The sequence below is a fragment of the Poecilia reticulata genome, linkage group LG6 (assembly GCF_000633615.1).
Source record: "Poecilia reticulata strain Guanapo linkage group LG6, Guppy_female_1.0+MT, whole genome shotgun sequence".
Taxonomy (NCBI): domain Eukaryota; kingdom Metazoa; phylum Chordata; class Actinopteri; order Cyprinodontiformes; family Poeciliidae; genus Poecilia; species Poecilia reticulata.
This window is the reverse complement of record NC_024336.1, coordinates 7,040,612-7,066,630: the sequence shown is the minus strand read 5'-3', so window position 1 is coordinate 7,066,630 and position 26,019 is coordinate 7,040,612. Positions and strand designations below refer to the sequence as shown.

At 40.9% G+C, this 26,019-nt stretch overlaps 1 protein-coding gene across 1 annotated transcript in view; it reads left to right on the top strand.

Annotated features, from left to right (window-relative positions):
* nell2a (neural EGFL like 2a) overlaps positions 1 to 26,019 on the top strand; it is an 81,086-nt gene that overhangs the window by 52,170 nt on the left and 2,897 nt on the right. Inside the window, exons 14-16 of the mRNA XM_017305152.1 lie at positions 11,862 to 12,002; positions 15,123 to 15,316; positions 20,886 to 21,062. Of these exons, the coding sequence (XP_017160641.1) occupies positions 11,862 to 12,002; positions 15,123 to 15,316; positions 20,886 to 21,062 (512 nt within the window). The remainder of the gene's footprint in view (positions 1 to 11,861; positions 12,003 to 15,122; positions 15,317 to 20,885; positions 21,063 to 26,019) is intronic.

The following is a 26,019-nucleotide window of genomic DNA, read 5'->3' as shown; positions in this document are numbered from 1 at the left end:
TTGCTCAGTTGTATCTAATGTTCCGACAAGACATCCCCAAATACACCAGTTAGCCAGCAGCAGCATGCTGAACGACGTGGAGCGGCCAGACCAATGCCTGGACCTTAAAAAAATAAAATTTGTTAAAGTTTTTAACTTAAATGTGACGTTTCTGGTGAGAAACAAAGCACCGCAGAGGATTTGTGGAATGTAGCTCAATGGCTGAAATCAAATGAGTTTTTTATTTTCAATTTTTGGATTATTTTTGCTGTCATGTTAAAGTGTTTTAAGGCAACATTTCTCCAAACTATTACGTCTAAGAAGGCGTTTGTCGCCCATCTGCTTTTCTACGAATAGCACTTTGACGACTGATGAAGTAGGTTTGATTCAAACACTGTACAAAGAAAAATCTACCTAAGTCTACAATTAGCAGGAGCAAGTTCCCAAGTGAAACTGGTGACATGTTAAATCGCCTTGTTCCCACACTTAACAAGGCGATTAAGTGTGGGATTAGTTGTTAGTAGATGACTAATGCCTCCTCTATTTTAAATTCTACATCTTTTGGTAAGAGTCCCAAGCAAGCATCTGGTAGTGGAGGTATTATTCACTTTAAATTTCAGCTGCACGATCGTTGCACACAACACACACAGAACTCTCCCATGCATTTTCATGCCTGAAGCGACATGAAGTTTGCCGCCACAGATGCTGGCGAGTGCATCTCTCCTGCTTCTCCGACAGTCACTCTCATACGTCTCAAGCACTGTGACAACCACTATCCTATGTTCCTTGGTTGTGCTTCTAAACCCCAAGACCATCATCGGGTCCCCAGTGCTACAAGGCTAAGGCCTCTGGCACTGTTAGGGGACTCCATCAGTCATTCATTCTGGAAGAAGGGCTTCTCCGTACTGCTTCCTCAGTGTGACAGGAACTCCCAGCGCAGGCCTGTTTCTGCTGCTAGGACGCATGGCGGCTCCAGTTCTAGTAGTAGGAGGCGAGAGCAGCAGTTTGGGGAGAAAAGATGGAGATGTAAGGGAGAGACTGACAGATGCAAAATTCAAGGAAGGGTTAGGACAGAGAGGTAGCGATTCGGAAACGGGTAAAAGGAGGTGAAGCGGAATGGATGATACGGAGACGTTGGATGCGGAGGGGAAAAGCTGACAGATGCGGATCTGGAATGGGATATGCGGAGGGAGGGACGGACGGGGTTATTGAGTTTTTCCCTGAATTTGGACGTGGAATGCGGTTGCCCGAGGAGGAGGGAGAGGAGAAGCAGAGCTCGTCGGATGAACATGGAAAAGCTTTCACTAGGTTTTCGGGCTCCCCGCCCGCAGGACCCTGTGAGCTTTTAGAGGCCTCCCCAGGGACTCCGCCGCCCCTGCTGCCGCGGCATTAGAGTGACGGCCTGTCACAAGCTGCCGAACGATGACAACGAAGCATCCCCGCGCTCACGCGTACCTGCGGTCCTCACGCACATCATCAACCTGCCGCCTGATTTCAGATCGTCACACGTCTGTGTGTAATTGGGCGGACGCTCTTAGCGTAATTGAGCATGTTTATTTCTCTGCCACTGAGAGGGACGGCACTGTTCAGCTTGGGTCTGCTTGTGTCCTCTGGTGACAGCGCGCGTGTGTGTATGTGCACTTCCCAACCTTGTCATTGCCATTCAGTGGGAATACGGGAAGGGAGGACAGGGGACACGCAGTGCTGACAGACAGGCAGCAGCTAGTGGAGAACTCTGACTCACCATGAATTATGCAGGAGACAGCTGCGGCTGGGCACATCCACTTCAGTCATAGATAAAAATGGACGAAGGGCCAGCCATGTAATGTTTGCCCCCCAACATGTCGCGTAGCCGCCACGGTAGCCCCAGGCTAGCTCTTTGTCCCACATTTCCTCACAGTGCGATGAATAAATGTGGAAGTATTAGGCTCATTTCGTTGCAAAGTGGTTCTCATTTTGGAAGAAAGATGCGACCGCATCCACCAGCAGATTTCACATTTGGCCTCTGTGAGGCCTGCGTTGTTTGGCTGATGCTTTTCTCCCACAGCGCTTTGGTACAAGATGGCTATCAGGGAGGAAAAAAAAGCAATTTTATTTGAGATTTTTTGTCCTACTTGGTGTTTTTCCTCACTGAATTTGAATGTATGTAATAAAATCAATTTAGGTTTATTTTCAAATTATACGTCCAGGTTTGTCGCTTCCGTGCTCTTTGATGTTGTTTTTCTTTCCATTTGCTCTCAGCAATTTTGTCTACCATAACATCAGTTGGGCACCAAGTAAATCAGAGAGAAGCAATTCGGCTTTGACCGCTTATGGAGCCGTTTTGGATTAGTCGGGTGTGAAATTCACAGACCTTCCTCTGAAAAGCTTTTAGTTTAAACGTGTGGCTCATGGGCGATGAAGAAGAGAAGCAACACTTCTCATCTTTGCTACGTATATCATGAAAATGTGAATCAACACCGACTCCATGCTGAAGTAAAAGTTTGGTCTCAACTCACCAGAGAACCATTTGAGTTTAAATGATTTTTCGAGGCGTTATAAATTTAAAATATCTCATAAATAAGGTGCTTTTAGGTATGATGGAGGAGTAGGGCCACATTAAGACAATTAAAAAAAATTTAATTACAATAATATGACCAAAATAAAGAGTAATATTGTAACTTTATTTCCATATTTTATGGACTTTATTCTTGTACTTTTATTTTTAATTCTTTCTTACTTTGTCCGTCATATAAATCAGAGCAGGTTACCGAACTTTTTCATCTTGTATGCTAAACATTAAAACACATTTACTTTAGAAAATTGGACTCCAACATCTGTGAACACATGCTGCTTCCTCAAGTCTCAGTGTGTTTACTGACTGAGCTGCTGGACTTGTTCTGTTAGATAAACACGGCTCAAGCTATTGTGGGTTTTTTTTTCTTATTTTCAGCTCATTATCCTCTGCTTTCGGCTCCCGCTAAGCTTATTAGGACGCCCGGGCAACAGTTGAAACTCCTCGTCGCCACGCTGTCAGCTCTGTAACTAATGACCATCTCAGCTGTCCTTCGTTGGCTTCTCGCTAGTTTCTCGGAGGACGGCGTGGACTGCTGAGGAGAGAGGTTTCTACTTGATTAGATGCTGAGATCGCACACCTCTTCCTTTTCATCTTTCATTTCATCTGTGGTTCTTGTGGGCACTTTTAATCAGCGGCACTGAATCACGTTTAGCATCAGCTCTGTTCTTTAAGGACAAGGAGAAAGAGGTAAAAGATTTTTATGTCCAACATTAATGATCCAATTTAGATTTGTGCCTCCTACCTGCTGCTGTTCAAGAGCATCATCAAGGAGCTGTACGGTTTTACGCCCGCACGATAAATTGGTATTTTATTGAAAGCGAAAACGCAGCTTCCCCAACTCCTGATGTTTTACGGCTGCTCATCTTCTTCCAAAGCGATGTCCGTATAAAAAGACGTTTTGTTTCTTCGCCGGAGATATTAATCGCAGTAAAAGCTTTTAAGCGTGTTTTTTTTTTCTGTATGAAATCTGTGTATTATGTTGGGGACTGACAAGAAAGTAAAAGAGATGGGAAGCAGAGGAAAACGAGTTTGAAGAAGATTTGTGTGACAAATGAAGTGACGAAAAAAGAATGGGGGTATCTTGTCACGCCAGAAGAGAGGAGAGCAAAAGGCTGCAAGTAGGAAGTGATTTATGATAACACGTCTAAATGGAAGCAGAAAAGCGGAAATCAAAGTGAGGATTAGGAAGGGGTAGAGGTAAGAAGATGAGCAAGGTTTTTATAGTAAAACCATGAAGTTTGGTGAAGCAAAAGGATAAGTACAGAGGACAAAACTGACTTTTTTATTAAGGTTTGATAAAACTATCTGCTTTTTGTTGACAACAACAGGCAGTTGCAACATAAAGTTTCTCACAACAAACATTTTCAAGCAGTTGAGGAAGTGCCTTTCCATTTCAGAGAGGATGTTTTGTTAGAAAACTGTTTTGTTAATTACTCTTTTTCCCCAAAAAATAAAGAGGAAGGGAAAAGGCAATGGAAGTGCTACTTTTGATTTATTTATATGTCCTACTTTCCAGAATCTTAGGATATGTCTCTATTAATATATGCCCTTATATATCAGGAATAGAGTCAGAATTTTAGACAAAGTTATAACAATAGAAACATAGATAGCCGCATCACTTTGAGGAGGAAAGCATTTTTGTGTGTGGAAATAAAAAGGCATTCAACAGCTAACGGGTATCAAAGCTGCTCGTGTTGCATAATTTCAAAGAGCAAAGGCCACAGCGTGTCTGCTAATAATAACCCGCGAAAGCACAACATCATAGTTTCAACGCAGCCCAAATCTCCCCTGGGCTCATCCCACCCAGCAACTTCGTGCTCAGGTAGTGAATAATTAAAAGCGAATTCATTTTTTCCGCTCCTTGACAGCTCCCACGACGCGTTGCTGCAGCTGTCCCTCCTCTGCGCCGCGGTTTACCCACAAGGCCTGCAGGCCCGCGACTGTTTAAGCTCAAGCGGCTTGTTTAAGCACGATGATTACATATTCATTATTTATTTAGAGACGGCTTTACAAAGCACTCACTCCATCAGCTATAATTAGTGTGTCTTAATTAGGCCCCGCTAATGGCCGGAGCCGTCGTTTAGCTGGGAGCAACCTGCTGCTTTCGCCTAAATGACACGTCTCCCAGGGACAGGTTGATGCCATAGCTGCTCGTACGCAGTAAACAACGCTGGGCGCGGGGATAGCTACACCGCTCTGAAGACTGACAGAATGAAAGAGTGTGCTCTTTATTAGTGCAGAAGTGAAACATGCTGAGTAAACAAGCGTTCTGTTCTCTTTTATTTCTGTTCGGCCTCCCATCAGTCTTCAGGGAAGTATCAGTTTTCTAACTTTGGCTAACCGGCTTTCGAGTTGTTGTTTTTGTTTAGATCTTTTTATTTATGCGAGATGGGATTATGCGCAGTAATTAAGAGCAGTCAGAATCTTACTTACTCCTCTTAACTTTTGCTACATGTGTACTATGAGGGATTGCTGTGAAGGAAACAATACTACTGTCTACTGTCACTACATGCTCATTTAAGAGGAGTCCGTCCGTCCGTCCGTCCGTCCGTCCATCCATCCAAATATATAATATCTCAACGTTACTGGGTTGTAAGATTTGAATTTCTCTGATTTTGTCATTTTGATTTCTGACTTTTAAAGGTTTTCCACCTCGATAACAATCTATTTTATTTATTAGGCTCACATAAGTTTAAGCTGGCTACCAACTACTTGTGTTTGGGTGAGATGCTTATTTTTTTTGACAAAAACAGATTCTGTCTGAAAAGCACCATGTTAGTTTATTATGTGGCTTTGACTATAACAATAGTCAAAACTCTGGAAAAATGGTAAACTAAGAAAACTTACCGTGATTCTCAAACAAAGCAGGGAAATTGACAATGGTCCTGGTAGACGGTGGAAGGGGGCGGAGCTTTTCGGTGTAATTTTTTTGCACTCATTTTGGAGAATTTTCATTAGCACTGAATTATCATTAACTCAAAAAGAATTTATTTCCTTTAGCACTTTACAAGTTACACTGTAAAGAATAAATACATTTTTAAAAACTTGTGCTTAAGTATTCAAATAGTGTTAACAAGGTGATGCTCAGCCATCCACAGGAAATGTGTATACTGTATGAATTGTATCTGGATCACACGTGCAGCCATAGTTGCTTCTGTTCGCTTTCCTCCCAGTCGGTTTCAGACACCCATCCTCCCACACATAAAACCTGGGAGCTGCTGGAGCAATTTGTTAGCGTCTTTAAGTTCAAGAAACAAATGCACAGTCCTTTGAAAACTCACCTTTGCTACTCTGTTTTAGATTTTCACTAATAATTGCCAGTCACGCGTACTGAGTTTTACTGTAAAGATGGAGGGATTACATAAGAGAGTGTCATCAGAGCGTTCCTGCAGACACAAATTGTTCACAAGTCTTGTTTCCAGTTTCCCTTGATTACTCACCCACTCTCCCACTCAAGTGCTTGCAGATACGGATTTGCATTTCAGTGTCTTTTTCATCTCCAGGAACTCTGCGTGGAGCCGGGTTTGACTTGGATTTCCCCACGAATCGCTGCTGTTTAGGCTTTATTTCCTCTTTTAAAAAATCAAGTGCGCATCGACGAGGGAATGTCTGTTCTTCGCCCTTTACCGTGAACTTGAAGGCTCAGGAGTCTTTTCTTGATCCGACATGAAAGGTTGGCTGATCAGGAAAATCTGTTAGCAGCTACAGGTTAAAGAAGGAGTTATTTTCTTTAAAAGAAAAATCTACCCATGCCTTTCAGGAATGCAAGGGCATTTCAGTGAATAATTAAAATGTTGATTTATATCAGTTATGCTAAAAAAAAAAAAAAAAAGCTGGCTATAACCAATCATTAATGGGAAGTTCAGTAGAAGGAAAAAAAAAAGTTAGAAAAACTACATTGAGAGGATTTCTAAAGTAAAAGTGAAGTTCGTCACTTAAGAAAGGCACACATAGGAAATGGGCTACAGCTGTCACAATCCTTGTTGAGCTACTTTGGTTAAAAGATGACATCAGAAGTGCCTTCCCTTAGTTAAAGAACGAGAAAGTGTTTCCTCTTTTAGCATTTTATTTTGAAATCATTTTATTTACCTACCATACCTATGAACTGTTACCTAAAGTCTGACTATATAAAATAGGTCATGTACTGGAACGTACCTGTCCCAGACGATGTTCTCCACTCGTCTCAAACAACGACTTGCACAGTCGCTTCTGATCTCCGGGAGATCCCAGCTGTTTTTACCACCTGCTGGAGAGCCTACATCAACACACTTCAGTGAGAACTCACTTCCGATAGCACAGTTGTAGAAGTTGATGATGCGCCGCTGAAAGATTTTGGCCAATTTCAGTTTCCTCTGGAAGAAAAGACGTTGTTGAGCCTTTATGGGCGGCTGAAATGACGTTAGTACCTCGGGTCAGGTCCTACGTCGTAGTGACGCCAAAGAGCTTGAATTTTTTGTTTCCTCTCAGCAGCTTTTTTCCCCCGACATCAATTGGAGAGTGAATGTTCATACTTTGTTTGAGAAAGTTCACAATTGTTTTATTGCTTTTGGGGTGGTTTTAACACCACAATGTCCTTCAGTTCTGCATGCTTTCTCGTTGCTGCCGTTGATGAGACCCAACATTGAGAAGTCATCAGCTTATTTAAAAATGAAGCTATACAAACATAAGTGAGGACAGTACAGAGCAATGGGCTAAGGACACAGCCTTGAGGGACGCCTGTGCTGATGGAAAGAGTGGACGAAGTATTCCCACTCTCTCACACTGTGTACGATTTGGTATAAAGTCCAAAATCCAGTCACATAGTGTGTTGTTAAATCTAACATTACAGTTCCTTTGGCCATATTGTATTGAACATTGAGCTAGACTCGACTAAACGGCAGCTTTGCATCCGTACTTTGAGATCTAGATATCCCAGAAATGTGTGGACCATGTGGTAATGGCGTCCCCTGTCAAATTGATATGGATCGAATGTTGGTGGTTTAGCTTTCTTTAAGTCTCTCAAGGCATTTAGCCGGTATGGGGTTCAGTGCCACAGATCTGTAATCGTTTAGATATGTGATATTAGAGTCTTTACCGATGGGGACCATTATAGTTCCTTAAAAGCAGAGAACCAGGAAAATGGACAGCAACATATCGTAGACTGAAGTGAAAACATCCGTGACCCATCCAGCAATTAACAGAAGCATATGCTTGAATTATATCAATCCCTGTACATAACGAAGCATGTAAGATGGACGTTGAAATTGGGTGAGAATTAGGATTCTGTATTGGAGGCGTGTTTGGCAGCCGTAACAACTTTGGCACAAAGTTCTGCTTGTGGGAGAAACCTGAAGAAGGCGAACAATAAAATAGGGGGAACACAAAGAAAAGGTAAAAGAAATGAGCTTGCCATCAGCGACAGACGAAAATAGAATGAAGTGAAGAGGTTATTGTGAGCGTGGACAATGAAAAAAAGCCGTACAGAGGTGAGGCTAAATCTACGTCTCTATTCTGCCCTTTTCCTGCTCACAGAGACAGCGGACTGCGAGGGTTTGCCGGAGGTTATAATGAGAGCACCTCTGTTTCTGCCTCAGCTTTGAGCTGCAGACTGAGAAAAAGAAACACCTGGGAAGGTGAAGGCGGCGGATGAACAAAACTGGAGGAGGGCGGATTCATGGCAAGCAGACATAAGAAGCTCTCAGAGGAAAATCCGGATGCTTTTTTTTTTCTTTTCTTTCTTCCTCCACTTTGTCCTTCGAGAGATGCCTTAATAGAGCTCTTGTTTCCGGACTGCCACTCAGGATAACGAGAAATATAATTGCCGTCTATCTCGTACTCACTTGTTCTCTCTTTCTTTACCTTCTCCTCCTCCTCCTCCTCCTGTCTTTTTCCCTTCCGTCTTCCTTGACCTCCTCACCTCCACGCGCTTCTCTGTCTGCACGTACACTAGGTATTTCAGTCATTTTCATGTCTTCCCCATCACCAGGGCAACGGCGGTGTCTTAGCTTCTGACCTTTCCAGTGGAAGAGAAGCAGGCCAATTTCTTTTTTTTTTTGTTTGTGTAGTCGTTTCGTTTTCCCGGGGAGGAGAGCGGCATCGTTTAACGAGTGAAACTACCCAGCCGTCCCCGTGTATGATTGAACAAAAGGCAAAAAGCCTCTCGATTCTACGGGGACGGCATCTCTCGGCAGCGGCCTTGTCTGACTGTCATTGTTGATGATTTAATTGCTACGATCTTCCCTTCTCATTTAGAAAGAAAAAAAAGATTAAAAAACTAAACAGAGAAGGCGCTCTATCCCAGCTGTGCCTCCATGTAACCGTGTCAAAAGTGCGGCTGAGTTTCTCCGTCCTGAAAGCGCGGCAGCACTTGAAAAGTTGATTTGACAGCGGCGCGGCGGCATAATTGCAGCTGACAGGTTTGCGTAGATAAAAGAGGAAAGCGACAAATCTTTTGTAGAGGGTGTAAGCCTCTGTTGTTATCGCCAGACAGCAGAGCTTTTTAAATACCTGAATGAAACCGGCTGAAAATAACCCATTTTGCATATTTTTAGACATTCGCTTCATCATCGCCCGCCTGGTATAAATAGCATCTGACGGGCACAGTTGTACTTTAAACTGCTTCGTGCAGCAGGAAATGCGGAGGCTGAATTTCAGCTTGAAATTCTCCATATACTGGCAATGCATTTTTTTCCCCTTCCTTTTTTTTTTTTTAAAGAAAAAGGTTCTCTCTTTTTTATCATCCTGACATTCAGAGGCGGAAATAAAGTATTGGATAATTCTCTTCAGAGCCGGGGAGAATGCAGCATAATTTTGAATGATTGGGGTGAAATAGTGTTTGCTGTGGACTTTTTGAAGCTGTGTGCCTGAAACCGGCTCTAAGAAGAGAAAATGAGCCACTCTGCTGTCTTCGTGGTGGTGATTAGTGAAATACAAAAGTCATCTAGCAGAGATGGCCCTTTAAACCTGCAGATGACTTGGACTGTCCGAGTCATGTTTTAGATAAATACAGAGCATTTCAAAATTGCTCCCCACTTCTTGACATTTCTCACCCTTTTGTCTTGTAAAAGCAGCAAATCATGTTGTATTTTATTGGCTTTTTCTGTCATGGATGAACACAAAATAGAAAGGGATGCATGTTTTGGAAAGTCCTCACAAAAAAAGCTCTGAAAGACAAAAAAAATCTTTGGTCTTTTACAGATCTGACACGTTAGGTTTGTTTTCATTTCTAACTTTTCCTGAGTAAATACGTTGCGATCAAAGCTGGAAGGTTTAGAATGTGGCTTTACCAATCTGAAGACTGAAATTAGCTCGTCTCAAGGTCAGTCAGATTTAAGACGAGATCGTTTGAGAACATCAGCTTTGCCACAGAATCTCAATGAGATTTACCTACAGACTTTGACTAGGTCATTATAGAACAAAGATGTTAAACAATTCTGTTGCAAATGCGGCTGGATTTTCAGAGTCCTAGATAATGAATTTTCCCATATTATGAGCTACAATATTATAAGTTGCTCCACTGGCAGATTGTTTCACTTATATCTTATACTACTCCATTAATATTAAGGAATTATTGACTTACAACAAGCTTTTAATGTCCTGCTGAAAAATTATTTGTAAGTTTGTTCCATTTTATTTCAAGTGCACTAAGATATCTGAACTAGAAATTAAACCAAAAATACTTCGTAAAACTTTGTGTTTTTGCAGTTTAGCCTTAAAATTAATATAATTAGCAAAAAAAAAAAACAAAGGAAAAAAAAATCTACTTCTGTGTATTTTAACCCTCACTATTAAATCCGCTGTTCTTCTTCTTTAATAGCTGTCTAATCCTGAAACTAGACAAAGATACTTGGTAAGATTTTGTGTTTTTCCAGTCTACTGTTTACAAAGGACTGTATTTAGAGGCATCAGCGTAAAGGGGAGTGGARATAAAAAATGCAAATCACYGTTACGAATATTTATTWGCAAATCGTTTTAAYGAAATACAATAACGTCTGTGACATGACGGGAAGCGAACAGGTTGAAGAGGTGCCTTTGCAGGTCACTGTAAAACTTTAATCTGCAGGACATTTTGATCAACAGTTAATCTGCAGCAGAATTTCTATTTAAAGGCCGGGGGCTCATTAGCCAATAGATCTTAATCCTATTACTGGCTGGATGGTGGGGGACCATGAGCCCTTCTGTCAGTCGCTCGAGGGTGTGCGGGCGGCGTGTGTGTGTGTGTGTGTGTATGGGTAGAGTGGGGGGATATTTTTGCAGTACAGATGTGAAGAAGGTCATACGCGGCACACTGCCATTTTCATAATGAGAGCAAAGCATCATGCATCATGCACAATCATAAAAAAGCCATCACCGGCCAAGCAGACACATTTAATCACGGCACATGTCGGGAGCTAACATATTTAGCCCCGCCGCATAATAACAGGCTTTATTCCCTCCTTCACGTGGGTCTGGCCCCGGGTTTAATTAAATGTTAGCTGAAATATCAGAGTAATCTCTCTCTCTCTCTCTCTCTCTCTCTCTGTCTGTCAGTCTGTCTCTGCGTGTGTGTGCATTATGCTCATTGTTAACAGCTGAATAGTTCTCGGATGATGTTTGCAGGGATGCCTGCTGTAATAACGGAGAGGTTTAACGTCGGCCCGTTGTAAGCGGGGAGAAGAGTGAGCGTATGAAAAGGAGACACAAAGAGCGAGAACAGAGAGACGAACGCAGAACGACGGGGGAGACGAACGCRGGGAGGAGAAAACCCGGAGCACTTAATCTCAGTGTTGCTCTACAGACGAGGAAGCGGAGACGAGGATTTTTTTTTTTTCCCCGAGTGCAGTTCTGTGAAAATAAACATAAGCTCCATCCACCGACAGCAGCCACCCAACGGCTGAAAGAAACCGTGCCAGAGCCATTTGTTCAGGGTCTTTCTGTTTTTTTCCACATGACAGAGTTTTTTTCCTCCTCAATAAAATAAATCGAGAGTGCACTGACTTTGGAAATAATCTGTTTACCTGCATCCCAATGCATTTTGCCACATCTTTCTGCCAGGGCATTTTTGTTACGACTCAGTCTCGTAAGAATGCGCTTCTTGTTTCCAGTTAGTTTTCTTTCTTTCTTTTTTTATGCCCTGCTATCTTTTATTGATACAGATGTCATTCTCTGGCTGCGAAATTGTCTTTGATCAATAAAGCCTTTTGGTCTGGATGCTCTGAAATGCAAGACAAGTTGTTTTATTAATTATGAATCAGTCAGATTCTAGAACGCCCAAGAGGCGAGAGTGAAAGCGCAATATCTGAGTGTAAAAAGCTGATTCTGAAGCAAACGTATATCGACTGTACGTGTCTTGTTGTCTCCTCCTCAGACATTGACGAGTGTGCCGACGGCTTTGTTGAGTGCGATAGTAAATCCACTTGTGTCAACTTGCCCGGCTGGTACCACTGCGAGTGCCGCGACGGCTACCATGACAACGGCTTGTTTTCCGCCAACGGGGAATCGTGCGTAGGTGAGTTGTTCCTTTTCTTTATTAAATATTCAAAAGTTTGGTAGGAGCAAACGCCAGGTGTCCCTGTTTTTGACACCTGAAATGAAAAAAAAWATCAGGTATCCGATTCTCATAGAGCTGAATATTATGTCCCATCAGTCTGCTGTGGAGGGTCAAAGCTCTTCTGCCACCATCAGAACCAGACTTGAAAACAATCTGATAAAGAAGGAGATTATCGTGCAAAGAATTTTTTTATAAAATCCACAAAATTACAGACAACCACGAGCCTCCTCTTCATGAGACTGCTACATACCAACAGAGCGTCTTCAGTCAGAGGCGTCATCAGAGCCTCTGTAGCACAGACRGCTACAGGAGTTTGTTCTTGCCCACAGCAGTCATTTATATTCCCTCTGGGATTAATAAGSTATTGTTGAATTGAATTGACTTCAATAGAAATGCTACTTTTTATGGTGTCTTGGTGTTAACAAGCAACATTTTGCATTACGACAAAAATGGATATTGTCATGTAATTAAAAGAATCWAAATAATTATTTAGAGYTAATAAGCTTGARGTAATTTGTTTTTAACAGAGCCGATAAGGACAAAATAAACAAGAACACAGTAAACTACGAGGTTTTCTGAAARTAGCGTCCAGCTACAGTGCTATGAGACAATATTATCTCTATTAGTTTCTGTTGTCCAACACTGTTGTGTGTATTTATATAAGAAAAAGATTACACGAGTAAACACAAAAATCGGTTTAAAATTATGATTTTTKTTATTAAGTGAAAGAGCTTACCAAGCTGACCGATGCATAAATATAATTGCCCCCAAAATCTAACAACTGGTTACGCCGCCGTTGGCACCATTGAGTTTAGGTCAAACTGAATTTATTCTGTTAATTCTATTTTGCACATTCTGATGCCAAAAAATTTACAAAAAACGTGTGTTTGCATGAACCACGTGTTAATATGGCAGAAGTTTACTGCCCGACATGTTRAACAATGACGGGTCAAAACCTCTGAGGCCGAATCTCATCTCAGAACCTGAGCTGTCCCTTTAACAGAGGMGCTGTTAACTGGTGAATGATGCTGCAAATATATGAAAAGGAACAGCTAAATAAACTAAAAAAATAAATAAATAATCAGATGAAAARCTTGTTTTCAGGATCGTATCAGAGCTGGAAACTGAAGATGAAGCATGTAACAGGCAGATGGGACCATAAGATCTGGACAGACGAAGAAGAGGAGGTTTTTAGATGGTCGTTATTGCAGCTTGGCAAAGTTGAAAGTCAAATCGTGTTACATAAAAGGCAGAAATATTAGAAATTGTGCTGGTAAATCAAATACTTGCAGACATAATTCAGCTTAGTGCACAAGTAGCCGTCTGTTGCTGACAAAAAAAAAAGTTCAAGAAAAACTTTTTTCTTAAAAGTTTAACTTTGTAACAGCACATTGTGTTAAACAAATTTCTCAACAGCCTAAGAATTCAGAAATGATGTGGTTAAATTTATAAAGTTATGATATTGTAGTTATCCCAGGATATGAATGAGAATCACTAATTTGTTTAAGAAAAAAAAAATTAAAGAAATAAAAAATAAAACTGCTGACCTGCTGAAGATATGGATGGATCTGTAAACGGAAAACTGTTTCAACTTATTGACTGAATCATCAAGTACTGAAATGTGATCTTTTACTTTTAAAATATTAAATATATAAACATTTAGCTTAAAGAATCTTAATCTGGAAGGAATGGCCCTCTCACACAATCACGTTTTTCCTCCTGAAAATCATAACTCTATAATTGCTAATATTAAAACTGCAAAAATATATATAAATTTTATTTTAGCAGCAGGAGGAATATTTTTATTTATTTATCTTTCTATCAAATGAAAACTATTCAATCAGGAGAAAAGAAGAATAAGGTCTCCAAGTGCCACTAAGAGATTATTTTACAACATCATCAAAATATGTTCAGTTTGTTCTGAAAGAAAAAGCTGGTAGTTTCTCATCAGTGAGGGGCAAAAAAAAATAAAAAAAAACAATCCAACATGGCTGCCATCTGTTTCAAAACTAGGGGATGACTTGGTGTTAAATGTTTGCTCTACTAAAAGCTTATATCTTTATAAATCTTACACATAGTACTATGTATATGAAATTCAATGAAACACATTAGTGTTAGCTTGTATTGCTAACAGCAGTTAGCTTACCTCGCAGCACAGCAATCGCTGCTCACTAGTTTTAAGAGTTGGTTAAGTTGGGTTTTGTGTAATTCCCATATTTTAAATTTCCAGCTTCAAGTAAATATTTCAAATATTTCTGTCCTTAATGTAAACATAAAATAATTTCCGCAGTGTTTCTAGTTAAAAATAGAGAAATGCAGTCACAAATTTAACAGTTGTGACTGAATTCAGTCCAAAATGTGATCAGTGAATCAAATTCAATTTTTTGCTTCCAGGTTTGCTTTATGTCTCAATTTCAGTAATATAGTTTTGAAATTTAGGAGGCAAAATAGTTTCTCTGACAAGAAGTTCAGTCAGCTTCTATTGAATGTTTTTGATTCAGGATTTWCCTGGAGAGGCATGCCGTTTTTAAGTTGTTGGGTTTTTTTTTTTTTTGCCTCCTTCTTCCCTTAAAAAATGTCTCTTTTCTTTCTGAAGCCTGTTAATTTAAAAAAAAAAAACATTTTCTTAGCATGTCAGCAGACATGTGGAGGCTGTCGGAAGCGAAACCCTCAATCAACAGAAAGACGGAAGAAATGGACGCAACAATTGAGCTGGTGGTGCTGCTCCATTCTTTGACCCCCATCTTAGCCGTCATCTGGATCTGAAAGGGCCGAGAAAGAATGAGCATTAAAAGCACTCTGAAATAAAAATAAAAAAAATACATAAATGATGATAACCTGTCTGCACCTCTCAAAAGCAGAATTTGGCCAAAGTGGGTTTCTGGGTTGCGTTGCTGTCTCGCGCTGCAGAATTGACGCGCCTGTGTTGCTCTTCTGCATCAAAAGCAGACGTCATTTCTTTTTTTAATGTCCTTTTTTATTACTATTATTATTATTATTTCCAAGCAGATCATGCACAGAAACAGCTTTGCCTGCACAGAGCATATGCATGATGTCATTCCTTTGTGCTCCCTGCAGATATTAACGAATGCAAGACGGGGAGGAACACCTGCGCCAACGACACAGTGTGCTTCAACCTGGAGGGAGGCTACGACTGCCGGTGCCCCCACGGGCATAACTGCACCGGCGACTGTATCCATGACAACAAGGTCAAGCACAGCGGGCAGATATGGGTGCTGGACAGCGACAGGTGCTCGGTGTGCTCCTGCCAGGTAATAAACAGGGCAAGATGGAGAACAGAGAGAGCTTAAAGGTAGGGGAAGGTGGAGCTCTGCAGACAGAGGGGCAGATGGAGGAGCGGGACATGTGTTCCCAGCAGGCACCGGGGCGCGGGACGCTACTGTTCTGAGGATGGGATAACCTTGTATGTAGACAGGTTGATTTCATTTAAAGCAACAAATAAAGCCGCTGTGGCTAATAGTGCCCCGTATTGCAGTCATAATGACTAATTTTATGATGGCAGCAGTTGTAATAATCACTATAATGTTTAGAGGCCACTTGATTTTCATCCACAGATGAAACGTAAGGTGCATGAGTGGATGCGGGCGAATGAGCTGAGCAGGTCACACTGATTGTTGAGTTTTGTAGAGAATATGAAAAGCGAGATCAAAATCTTCATGCAGCAGCAAGTAATGAGATCAAATTTAAAGATGTTTAAAAATGTAAATACAACAGAAAGATTTGGCCTTTTTTTCATGCATTTTTTAAAAATTAATCAGTCACTGTCAGTCAGCAGTTCAACTAAATTAAAATAAAATTATTTGTGGGAATTATGATATTCTGCAGTTGAGTTCATTTGTAAAGTCACATCAGAAGCCTCACAAGTCACTTGTTTCCATATGCATCTCAGTATCTTGCTCATGAAAAGCTGTTTGTTTTGCCCACAGACATGTTAAATGTCTCTTGTTACAAAATTTGAATCAACAAACTACATGACCTTATCGGCTGACCCTGACCGGTGACCTTCTCCCTGTCAGTGAACTCACCGAATGGCATCGGTTCGTTCTTTTGGGGTGGTAGTTGTTACTGCATGAACATACCAAAAGTTAGCTATTTAGCCATTTTTAGCATTAAGTATGTGTTTAAAAATGAAGTTATTGGAAGAAAAATCTTTACGTATTTATTTTTCAAAGGAAACTTAATTTTCTGTGGATGCACTCCAGCTGTTCAAACATGTTGACAGGTGCTGGTCATTTTGCCCCTTTGGTACTTTGCTTGCTTTATCTTCTTCTTCCTAGGCACAAAAAAAGTCCTGTTTGCCACAGCATGTCAATTTGTACCCACCCTAGAGAAATTTCCTCAAATTGGCTAAGTGACCCAAAGCTGACTCCAGTAAATACCACAGAGGCTGAACGTGCTGCAACAAAATTGCTCTGTTTGGTCCTTTTGAGAGGTCAACCTCTATCTGTCATGAAACATGCTGGATTTGGAAATGCTTGCAGTAAATACTTGGGTTAAGACAACAGTCTGGATGCTCCACAGACATGATAAATGTCTGTGCAGCACACAGGCTGCTGCTCACCACACTAACTTTATGATGCGTTGAAACAAAGCATGTCCACTTGTCCCTGCAAGGACAAGTGGGTATAGAAAATGGACTCTAGAATAGGATAATTCTAACATTACCAATACTGCTGTAGTGATAGTATATCCTAGAAATGTATTAAGTATGGGATTTAAAAGACATGTCCTTGCTCACATGTCAAAGACGACACCAAAGTCCTTTAGCTTGTTATAGCAGATTTAATGCACCCAGAGTTACGACCTGTAAGCTGTTTGTTATTCATTGACTCTGGTTCAAAAATGACAACTTTAGCTGCATCCAAGTCTAAATCAGAGTCATCCAGGGTTATGTATCTGTTTACTAAGGATAGGATATGATTAGCATAAAGACAAGCTAATCATATCTATGTGCTTATTAGCCTTTTATGATGGTTTATACTGTATGTGGATCAAGCTGCTCTTGGAGAGTTTTTGGTTTTTGTTGTGTCCTCTCTCCACTTCCCACATCTCCAAAAAAAATAGTAAGAAAACTAGTGGAAACCTGCTTTTTCTTCCATGCGACCGAAGCCGTCCCCTACAGAGCTAATCAAATGTCACTTCTGTCCTTCGTAAGCAAGATGTTCTCCTCCCCAACAACTGACATTTTACAATAGACTGTAAAGAGACAGGGAGAGTTATGTCTTTATCTATTTTAATAAAAAAAATTTACTTATTAGCATAGGAGCAATCATGACACTTTTAAGTGAATAATCGCATGGCTCACGTTGCTGTTTGTTAACTCTAAAGTGTAAACACGCCGCTGTTGGATCTTCAAAAAGAGACAAAGTGAAGTGGATAATGTAAGTTCTTTGCAGCAAATTATACTTCATCTTCTGCCTCTGTGGGGGAAAAAAAGATTTATACTGTAGTTTGCACTCATTCCTAGTTAATAATTGAGCAGTTAGTGTAACTGCATGTTCGTAAAGCGGCACAAATAAATATTTTATATCACCAGTGGGTAAAATGAGTTTTATGTAAAATGTTTGCAGTGACAAACCCACAAAAATTAACAGCTAACTTTTTCCGTTCCATTCAGCGGCGACGGAAAAGAGGGGAAAACGAACCGCGGTATACGGCTAAAAAACTGCATCAGAAATCAGTGTTTGCTAGGAAAACAAATCCCTGTTTTAGGGGCTCAAATGCAACGATTGGTGAGTTTCCAATCAACAGAGATGGTAAAAAATATTTTTTTTTAAATCTGGCACTATTTAGTTCACAAGCTGATAAACTAAACTAAACTAAAAAGATAACAGAAATATAACAAATGGTTTGGTTTGAAATGTGGAAAATGTCAAGTGTATAAAGAATTACAATGTTTAAACCCTCCAGCTAGCATCAGCTAGCTAGTGCCAGATTATAATTTACTCTCTCTTCACATAAGCATCAACAGTCACTAATTAACTAACAGATACGCCAATAGAAAGACCAAATGGTAAAATCAGGCACAAACTTGTTCCAGTTTTTTATTAGTTTAACATCAGAATAATCTAAGCTAGTCTGCAGCTTCATCTTTTCCACGTTAGCACATTTACAGTTTGCATTTGTCACAACGCGTTTGAACCAGTTCATTTAACAAACAAGTCGTGTTATCACTAATCCAAATTGTTGCAATAGAGCTCCGTTAATAGTCATTTAATTTTAGTTTGTAACTCCTGTACAGCTWACGTTATTATAAAACGTCCTAACTGCGTGTGGGACTTGATAACACACAACTGGTTCTGACAAGTTCAAAGTTAAAATTAATACTCATAAATAATCAGAGCACTTCCTCACATAAACTTCACTTCGGATCAACGCCGTGCAGCAAGTGGAGCGGAAGCCTCGTCTTGCAAATTTCTTGTTGAGGGATGTTTTCTAGGCCTCCGAGCTGCAAAAATGCAGACATGAGTTCCTCAAATTTTCACTGGACGTTTTCACTGCACTGCTGCTTCTCTTTTATGCAGTTATTTTTTTTATTTTTTTTTACTTATTTAGAGGTTTGCTTGGATAAAGCTCTCCATAATGCTTTTGTGTGTGAAAACTTGAACAATGTGGCTTTCAGGCTCTTGCTAGCCTCCTATGTCGTCACCAAAGCAATCGAAAATAACTTTTTATTTCAACTTATGTTAATTTATCCCATTACTTTTGATTCCCGGCAATCGAGGGAGATTGACGGGACACGACAGCGACGCTATTTTGACGGACGAGCAGAATGTGCTGTCGCATTTCTTAAACGTTTTGATTGACTCAAGTTTCTGACGTTGTTGTTTTGATCACTTCCTAGCTTCCTGGCGGTGAGACACCTGGAAAGAACCGGTCCGGGAAAAACTCATTCTGTCACCTCAGAGATGTTTTATTTCATTTTTATCGGGTCGCGGCGCCGTCACGCTCCGCATTTGCAGCGTTTTACTCAACCTAATGCCGAGTGTCTGGGAGTAGTGGAAGGCGATTATAGTGGATTAGTGTCGGTGGTGAATGATCAAGCGGCAAATTATTCATTTGATTACAAAGGAGCAGGACAGAAATGGCTCCCTAATTAAATGAGTTGTTTAATTGATTTGAGAGATTGAGGTGCTGCCTGTCAAAATTAGTGGCATTGAGCAGATTAAGGGGCATCGGAGTAAACATGTTATTGTTTTGGAAGTGGTTGGACCCAGCTGGATATTAAATGGAGCGCCGTCGCTAAGTGATGGGGGGGGAACCAAGGTCAAAGACCCCAGACAATGGAGAGATAAGAATGTGTCCAGACTGAGCCTGTTCAGCATGCAGTAGACACTCGTTATTGAAAAGGCATGCACAAATGTAAAATCCATATGCATTTGCATCAAGGTGTGTTGTAACTATACTGTTGAAGTCAGTGCTGTCTTACACTCTTGTCTCATCATTTTCATTAAAGTCATATTCATTTGAGATTTTATGTTTTTATTAACAGATTTTTTTTAGTATAGACTGTCAATAGGGAACGTGTATATATATATATATATATATATATATATATATATATATATATATATGGTTTCTTGTCATGGAATCAGAGTTGAGACATATTCCTTAAATTTTCAGGTCCGTACTCAAGACGTTTTTAATGTTGGTGCGCTTTATCAAACATGAAATGAAGATTTGATGGGTGTTTGTGATTATTGTGCCAGGAAGTTGTGTTTAACACACTGATTTGAATCATTATTTGTATGCAATCTTAAATTATTCCATCCTGTGTAACTTTATTGAAGAATCTCAGAACCAGGCAGTCAGCGTTGTTCTTAAAGGGCCGGTCGCACTGATGGAAAATATTATGTTGTATAGGCAGTTTTCTAAATCCACAAAGTAGTTGTTGGTAACTAATCAAATCTGTGATTATATACAGATTAATTTCTCTTGCATATTTAGAGTGTGTAATTTTAAAAAAATATGTTTATTCAACATTTTTTTAATTAAACTATCACATGTTTTATGTTTTAATCTGGTGTACCATAAACATGTCTGCGAATGCAGATGAACATTTGACACATTTACATGATTATTTGTGAATCATCATGTTAATTAATGTAGAATTGTCTGTTTTTAAAAAATGCAAACAAATATCCAACCAGGATGGCTACTGTATACTTATATAATGTATACGTATATATGAACATTTGTGCATCCAATTAATGTTGGTTAGTCGTTGCAGTGCAATAAAAAAAAAAGATTTACACTTAAAACGCTGAGCTAAAAGTTGTAACATGTGACATTTATGCCCATTACGTACATTTAAAGAAACTTTACATCTCATGCATGTTTTGTTTTTTTTCAGTCAATTCATAGTTGGCATGTGACAAATGTTTGTGCGACATTTCAAATGTGGACCTTGAATCTCGATGAAAAGAGCCTTAGAGTTTTGTTCTAGCGAACGGCATTGAATCGTTTGACGAGCTCATTCTTTTCATCATTGTTTGTAGAAGTCTGCCTGAACAAACCACAACAACAAAAACATTTCCATTTTGCTTTAGAGACATTTCTCTGCGTTTAAAGAGACGAGGATTATTTGTCCAGAGAAGCAAGTAAAAATAATTTAAGCAGTTTGAAGTTCACACTATGGTCTGGCTTTCCCTACAGTTTGGACGGAACCGTTGGAAGGTCCGGGTCTCTTTAACCTTCGCTCCATTATTTATCATGCACATGTATGTTTAATGACTCGACTGCACTAATGGCTCTGTCTTTTGAACAGCTTGATGGCATCTGTGCGTTAATGTTTAACGTTTGACTGTGCTCCGCTCTCAGGCCGGCCAAGTGATGTGCCGGCGAATGGTGTGCGACTGCGACAACCCCAACGCCGACCTGTTCTGCTGCCCCGAGTGCGACYCCCGCCTGAGCAGCCAGTGCCTGCACCAGAACGGCCTGCTCACCTACGGCAGCGGCGACACCTGGGTGGAAAACTGCCAGCAGTGCCAGTGCCTGGTGGGTTACAGTTGATGAAATATCCAGCGACGCTTCTCGGGGTGACGGTGTGTAAAATACAAAATGTAAAAAAGAAAAAACATAAGCGTTTCATCGGCGTGCCGCAGCGCCCACACAAGGAATGCAACAAATACCCCGGTCTCCATGGAAATGCTGATCAAGGAGAGATGTGTGGTGAAGAGAAAGTCAAGGAGAAATATTTTGYTGGAGCAGAGTGATTAAGAGGTGAATAGGAAGGTTGCTGGGAGGAGAAAAGGAAGATTGGTTTTTGTGTGGTGCAAAAGAAAAAAAAGAAAAAGAAGCGATTGCTTTGATTTGTGTGAATACAAACAGCCATCTTTGCTGTAGTCCGCGTTGATGGAATAACACGTTTCACTGAGGCTTCTTCCAAGGTTGAGCATGTGTGGGCTTCCTACTGCTGCGAGTTAACAGGATGTATGCTCGTGTTGACTCGAGTGTTTGCTGAGAGTGACTTCCTTGTATTCTCTGGTGTACTTTGCAGTCTGAGAACCCCTATTCTTCATGCCAAACAAAATAACACTGAAGCTCTCGCAGTAAGGCTTACAGTATAGACTATTTATTACTGTGCTCCCATCTTCTGCTGTGCTGACCTTTTCCGAGGTTTTGCAGAGGGATGTCGTTTGGGGTGACAGGGAAACAGTTAGCAAGTTTTTGTCCAATAAAACTGACCAAATCAATGAATCTTTTCAACCTGGGTTGCCCTTCTGACCTTCTGGCCACGTGCGTATTGCGGTTGTATACTATGCCATGTAGAAGTATTCATGCTTCTTGAACATTTTTGAATTTTATCATCCTATAGACAGAAACATGCACTGATAGAATGACACAAAATGGCACATATGGTGAACTGGAGTGAATGATGTCTGGTTTTCAACACTAGAAAAAAGAAAATAACCTAAATCTGGAAAGTCTGCCCTGCATTCAGTCCCCCTGTTTACTGTACTGTATGTATTACCAGATTTTGCTGCTGGTTCGTTCAAACACATTAATGTACATTGCTCTAAACCTGTGGTGTGATATCCAGTTAATAAGTGCGCTCCCCCAATGATTTGATGTCTTTGCTCCCAATTGATGTCTTTGCTCCAGTATAGCAGATTTAAATGGTTGAACTACCTCCCCAGCTTGTCAGCTAGCTTCAGATGTTTGGTAATGTACTGTCCATTTTGAATCAGATCAACATGTAAAAGTTAGCCATGGAAAATGAAGCGGCTCCTGATTACTTGCTTCGGCCTCCACTGATCTAAGGGATTCTGTTGTAAAGCTCTAACTGTACACTTAAAGCTACCGTATGTAACTTTTGCTAGAATATGTTTTTTTTTGTTAAAACTGCCACCATGTTGTGGCAGTGTAATATGAGAGATAATCTGTGAAAAAATCAAGCTCCTCCACCTTTTCCCAGTGCTGCTCCCAGTCAAAAACAGCCAATCGTAGGCAGAAGAAAGGTCTTAAAGCTGTCAATCAATCTTGTATACGTGCTGCTCAATGTGCTAATGACAGAGAAGCAACTTACCATTACAAGAAAACTGTTTATGCGCCATCGTTGGTGGAACATTTTACCAGCCTAACGCATCCATGGCGGGATCCTTTGTGGTGAACCAGCTGCATACGGTAGGAGAGGTCAAGGGTCAAGTGAGTACACGACAGTGATTGACAGCAGTAAGATCCTCCTTCTGACTCTGATTGGTTGTTTCTGATGAACAAATGTATTTTTTTTCACAGATTATCTGTGTCATGCTGCCCCAACATAGTGATAGTTTTAACAAGTATGTAAAAATAAAAAATAAAAAAATGGGAGCTGGGAATCTCTGCTCCCTGAGCCTCCAGATTTGCCATCATTTTCCTTCTGCTTTGCGGTCGTACCGCTACTTTGCATTGATCTATCACATAAAACCCCAATTAAACAAATTGAAGTCTGTGGAACGTGACTGCCGCTGCATGAAGGAACGGTGAATATACGACTCTTCTTCTGCTGAGTTCATCTCTACTTCGAATCACAGACAAGCACTCTTGCTTCTCTCTCTCTCTCTCTCTCTCTCTCTCTCTCTCTCTCTCTCTCTCNCTCTCTCTCTCTCTCTCTCTCTCTCTCTCTCACTCTCTCTCATTCACTCTTAGCTGCCTTTTAATAACAACCGTGCTTGTAGCTTAGCTACTGTGACGTTTTCCCCATTCTGACAGATTTACCCTGTGACCAGCCCTGGCAATAACTCCCCCACTAACTCCACCCCACCTCAGCCACCTTCCCTCCCAAATGCTCTCCTGTATTGTGCTGTTGTCCTGCTGCCTGAACCTCAGGGTCGCTCTTTGGATTTCTTGCAGCGCACCATTACAGGAGCGCCTGAAAATCACAGCTCAGCAGAGAGGCAGCGGGGAAGCACTCTCGGCTGAAAATGAGATCGCTCTGCTTCACTCCCGCCGCAGCCGTGCTCACCGCAGGCACTTGTACGTGTTGACACAAACACATTTGAGAAGGCCAGACTTGCCTGTCACAACAGCGGCGCGCACACACACACAAGGGGAGTGCAAACACCAGAACATACACATGTTTGGAAATGTCGCCACGTCCACACGCGGCCCGCAGATGTCCAGGTGTCGAGATCGCAGACGTTAAAGTCGGCCAATTAAAGTTCCGCGCATTTCCAGCTCTTGAAGGAGAAGGCAGCCGCCCTCTCGCCCCACCCGGTACCGTGGGGTGCAGTAGCGTGACGGGGACGTGAAATGGACCTTGAATGCTGCTACACTTAGGAGAGCAATGGCTGTCCAAACTCAGCGGGGACCTTAAAATACACAGCGACTGCAGCAGATGGGCGAAACGTGTTCGCAGGACCGAGATGTGAAACCATCTCGCCTAAGCACATGCAATCATTGCGAAACCAGGAAGATGGCCTCTGCAGGCAAATACATTACTGGGTACAAGTTTTTGACCTCTTGCAACATGTCTGATGGGTTTATATCACCATTTATAATGACAATTTATTTTTTTATCTATGTATCCAAATACAAAAAGCTGCTCTCTATTGATGATTTGATTTGTAAAATTTGCAATTCAAACTAGTCAGGCTCTATATGAAAATAAAATCGCCTCATTGCTAGGTTATATTTCACATATGGTTAAGCACACATTTTTTATATAGTTTCACTACTATCCACACCCCTAACCTGATCTCTGCCACATGTACCAAGCACAAAACTTCTAAAGGAGCTATTTGACAATATGTATAGATGAAAATATGTAAAAAAAAAAAAAAAAAAAAAAAAAAAATTATTATTGTCTCATTCTACAGAAATTAGAGAACAGAAAACATTAGCGTCCATTGGCATTAATTTGCTTTTATCTAAACCAGTGGTGTGATATTATGTCGCTAAGTGTGGCCCTCAGAAGATTCTCAAAATGTCTTTGCACCAACACAGCTCATTTCTAAAGCTTTACRATCCCAGTGAACAATAAAAACTATTATCCATGAAAGATGGTGGCCGACCTACCAAAGTCACTGAGTGCACTGACAACTCATTTAAGAGGACACAAAGGAACCCAGAACCACATCTGAGTCACCGGAGACCTCACCTGTCTCAGTTAGGGTCAGTGTTCATGTGTCTACAATCAGAAGACCTGGCAAAAAAAAAGACGTCCATGGAAGAGTTTCACGGTCTAAACCATTGCTTACATGGTGCTTTTGATACAAAAACAGCTCGATGATCCCCAAGACTTTTGAGAAAAATATTCCACAGACTAAAGAGACAAAAGCGGAACTGCATTGTATGGTGTGTGTGTCCTGATAGATCTGGTGCAGAACTAACCCAGCACTTTGGAAAGAGAAGAAGAAATGATGGAGGTAGTGTGATGGTGTGGAGCTGCTTTGCTGCTTCACAACCTGGACAATTTTCATCAGCAGATAAAGCTATTCTGCTCTCTCGTAGAAAGTCCTGAAGCAGTGACCTTGAGCTAAATCGCATTACGGTTATGCAGAAGGACAATCGATGGTCAACAGGCGACCAGCAACTTTTCCTCTGAGAGTTTTAAAATAAATAAATGTTTTGGAGTGGCCCAAAAATTCCTCCATGATCATGTGATAGACTCATGGCTAGTTTCTGTAAACATCTAGAGTTTAGGATATTTTGATAACTTTTTCTCTTATAAATAGAATCAGGAACTCCAAACTACATTTTCCATGTACTAAGGTTATCTTGGTGTGATATTAATATGCGTTTTATGATCCGAGACACTGAAATGTGGAGAGAGAACGAAAAGCAGAAGCAGTCTTTGGAGTGGGAGGGGAGAGAAGTTACGATTTTCCACCCTGTTGGAATCAAGAGAGCATTAATTTCCATTAACATGCATGTGAGCTGTACTTAAGGTCAAAGCACATAAAAAAAAAAAAAAAAAAAAAGCAAACATGATTGTTTGAGCCTAATTCCCAGCCGGAGATAAATGTCACCAGTTTTAATCTCTTGGATTCATTTATTAGTATTCACTCTTGCAAACCGCTGAATGGACCCGTGTAAGAAAGAGGAGATAAAATCACGACGAGGCACAAAGAACGGCGAATGAAACGGCCTGTAGAAATAACAGAGACACCGAAGCCCTGTCCGCTGCGTCAGCCTGATCAACTTTCCACGCCGTGACGACTCGTTACTCATTTGCTTACCAAATCTCAGCTAAGGGCTGCCAGTCAGGGGGTGGATCTCCCACTTTGGAATGTTTTCACAGACACGAGGCGTGGGCATCTGCACTGTGGGAGTCTGCGTTCTTTACAGATAAACTATTTTTTCCAGCAACTTCTTCTAAAACGCTGATCCGGGCGATTTTTCTGTGATATTAAATACCCCCAGTGGGACGCTTGAATCGAGCTTCGAACTAAGTGTCCGTGCTAGCATCTCCTGGCTTCTGCTGGGTTTTTCTTTTCTTTTTTTTTTTTTTTAAAGAAAAAGGTTCTCTCTT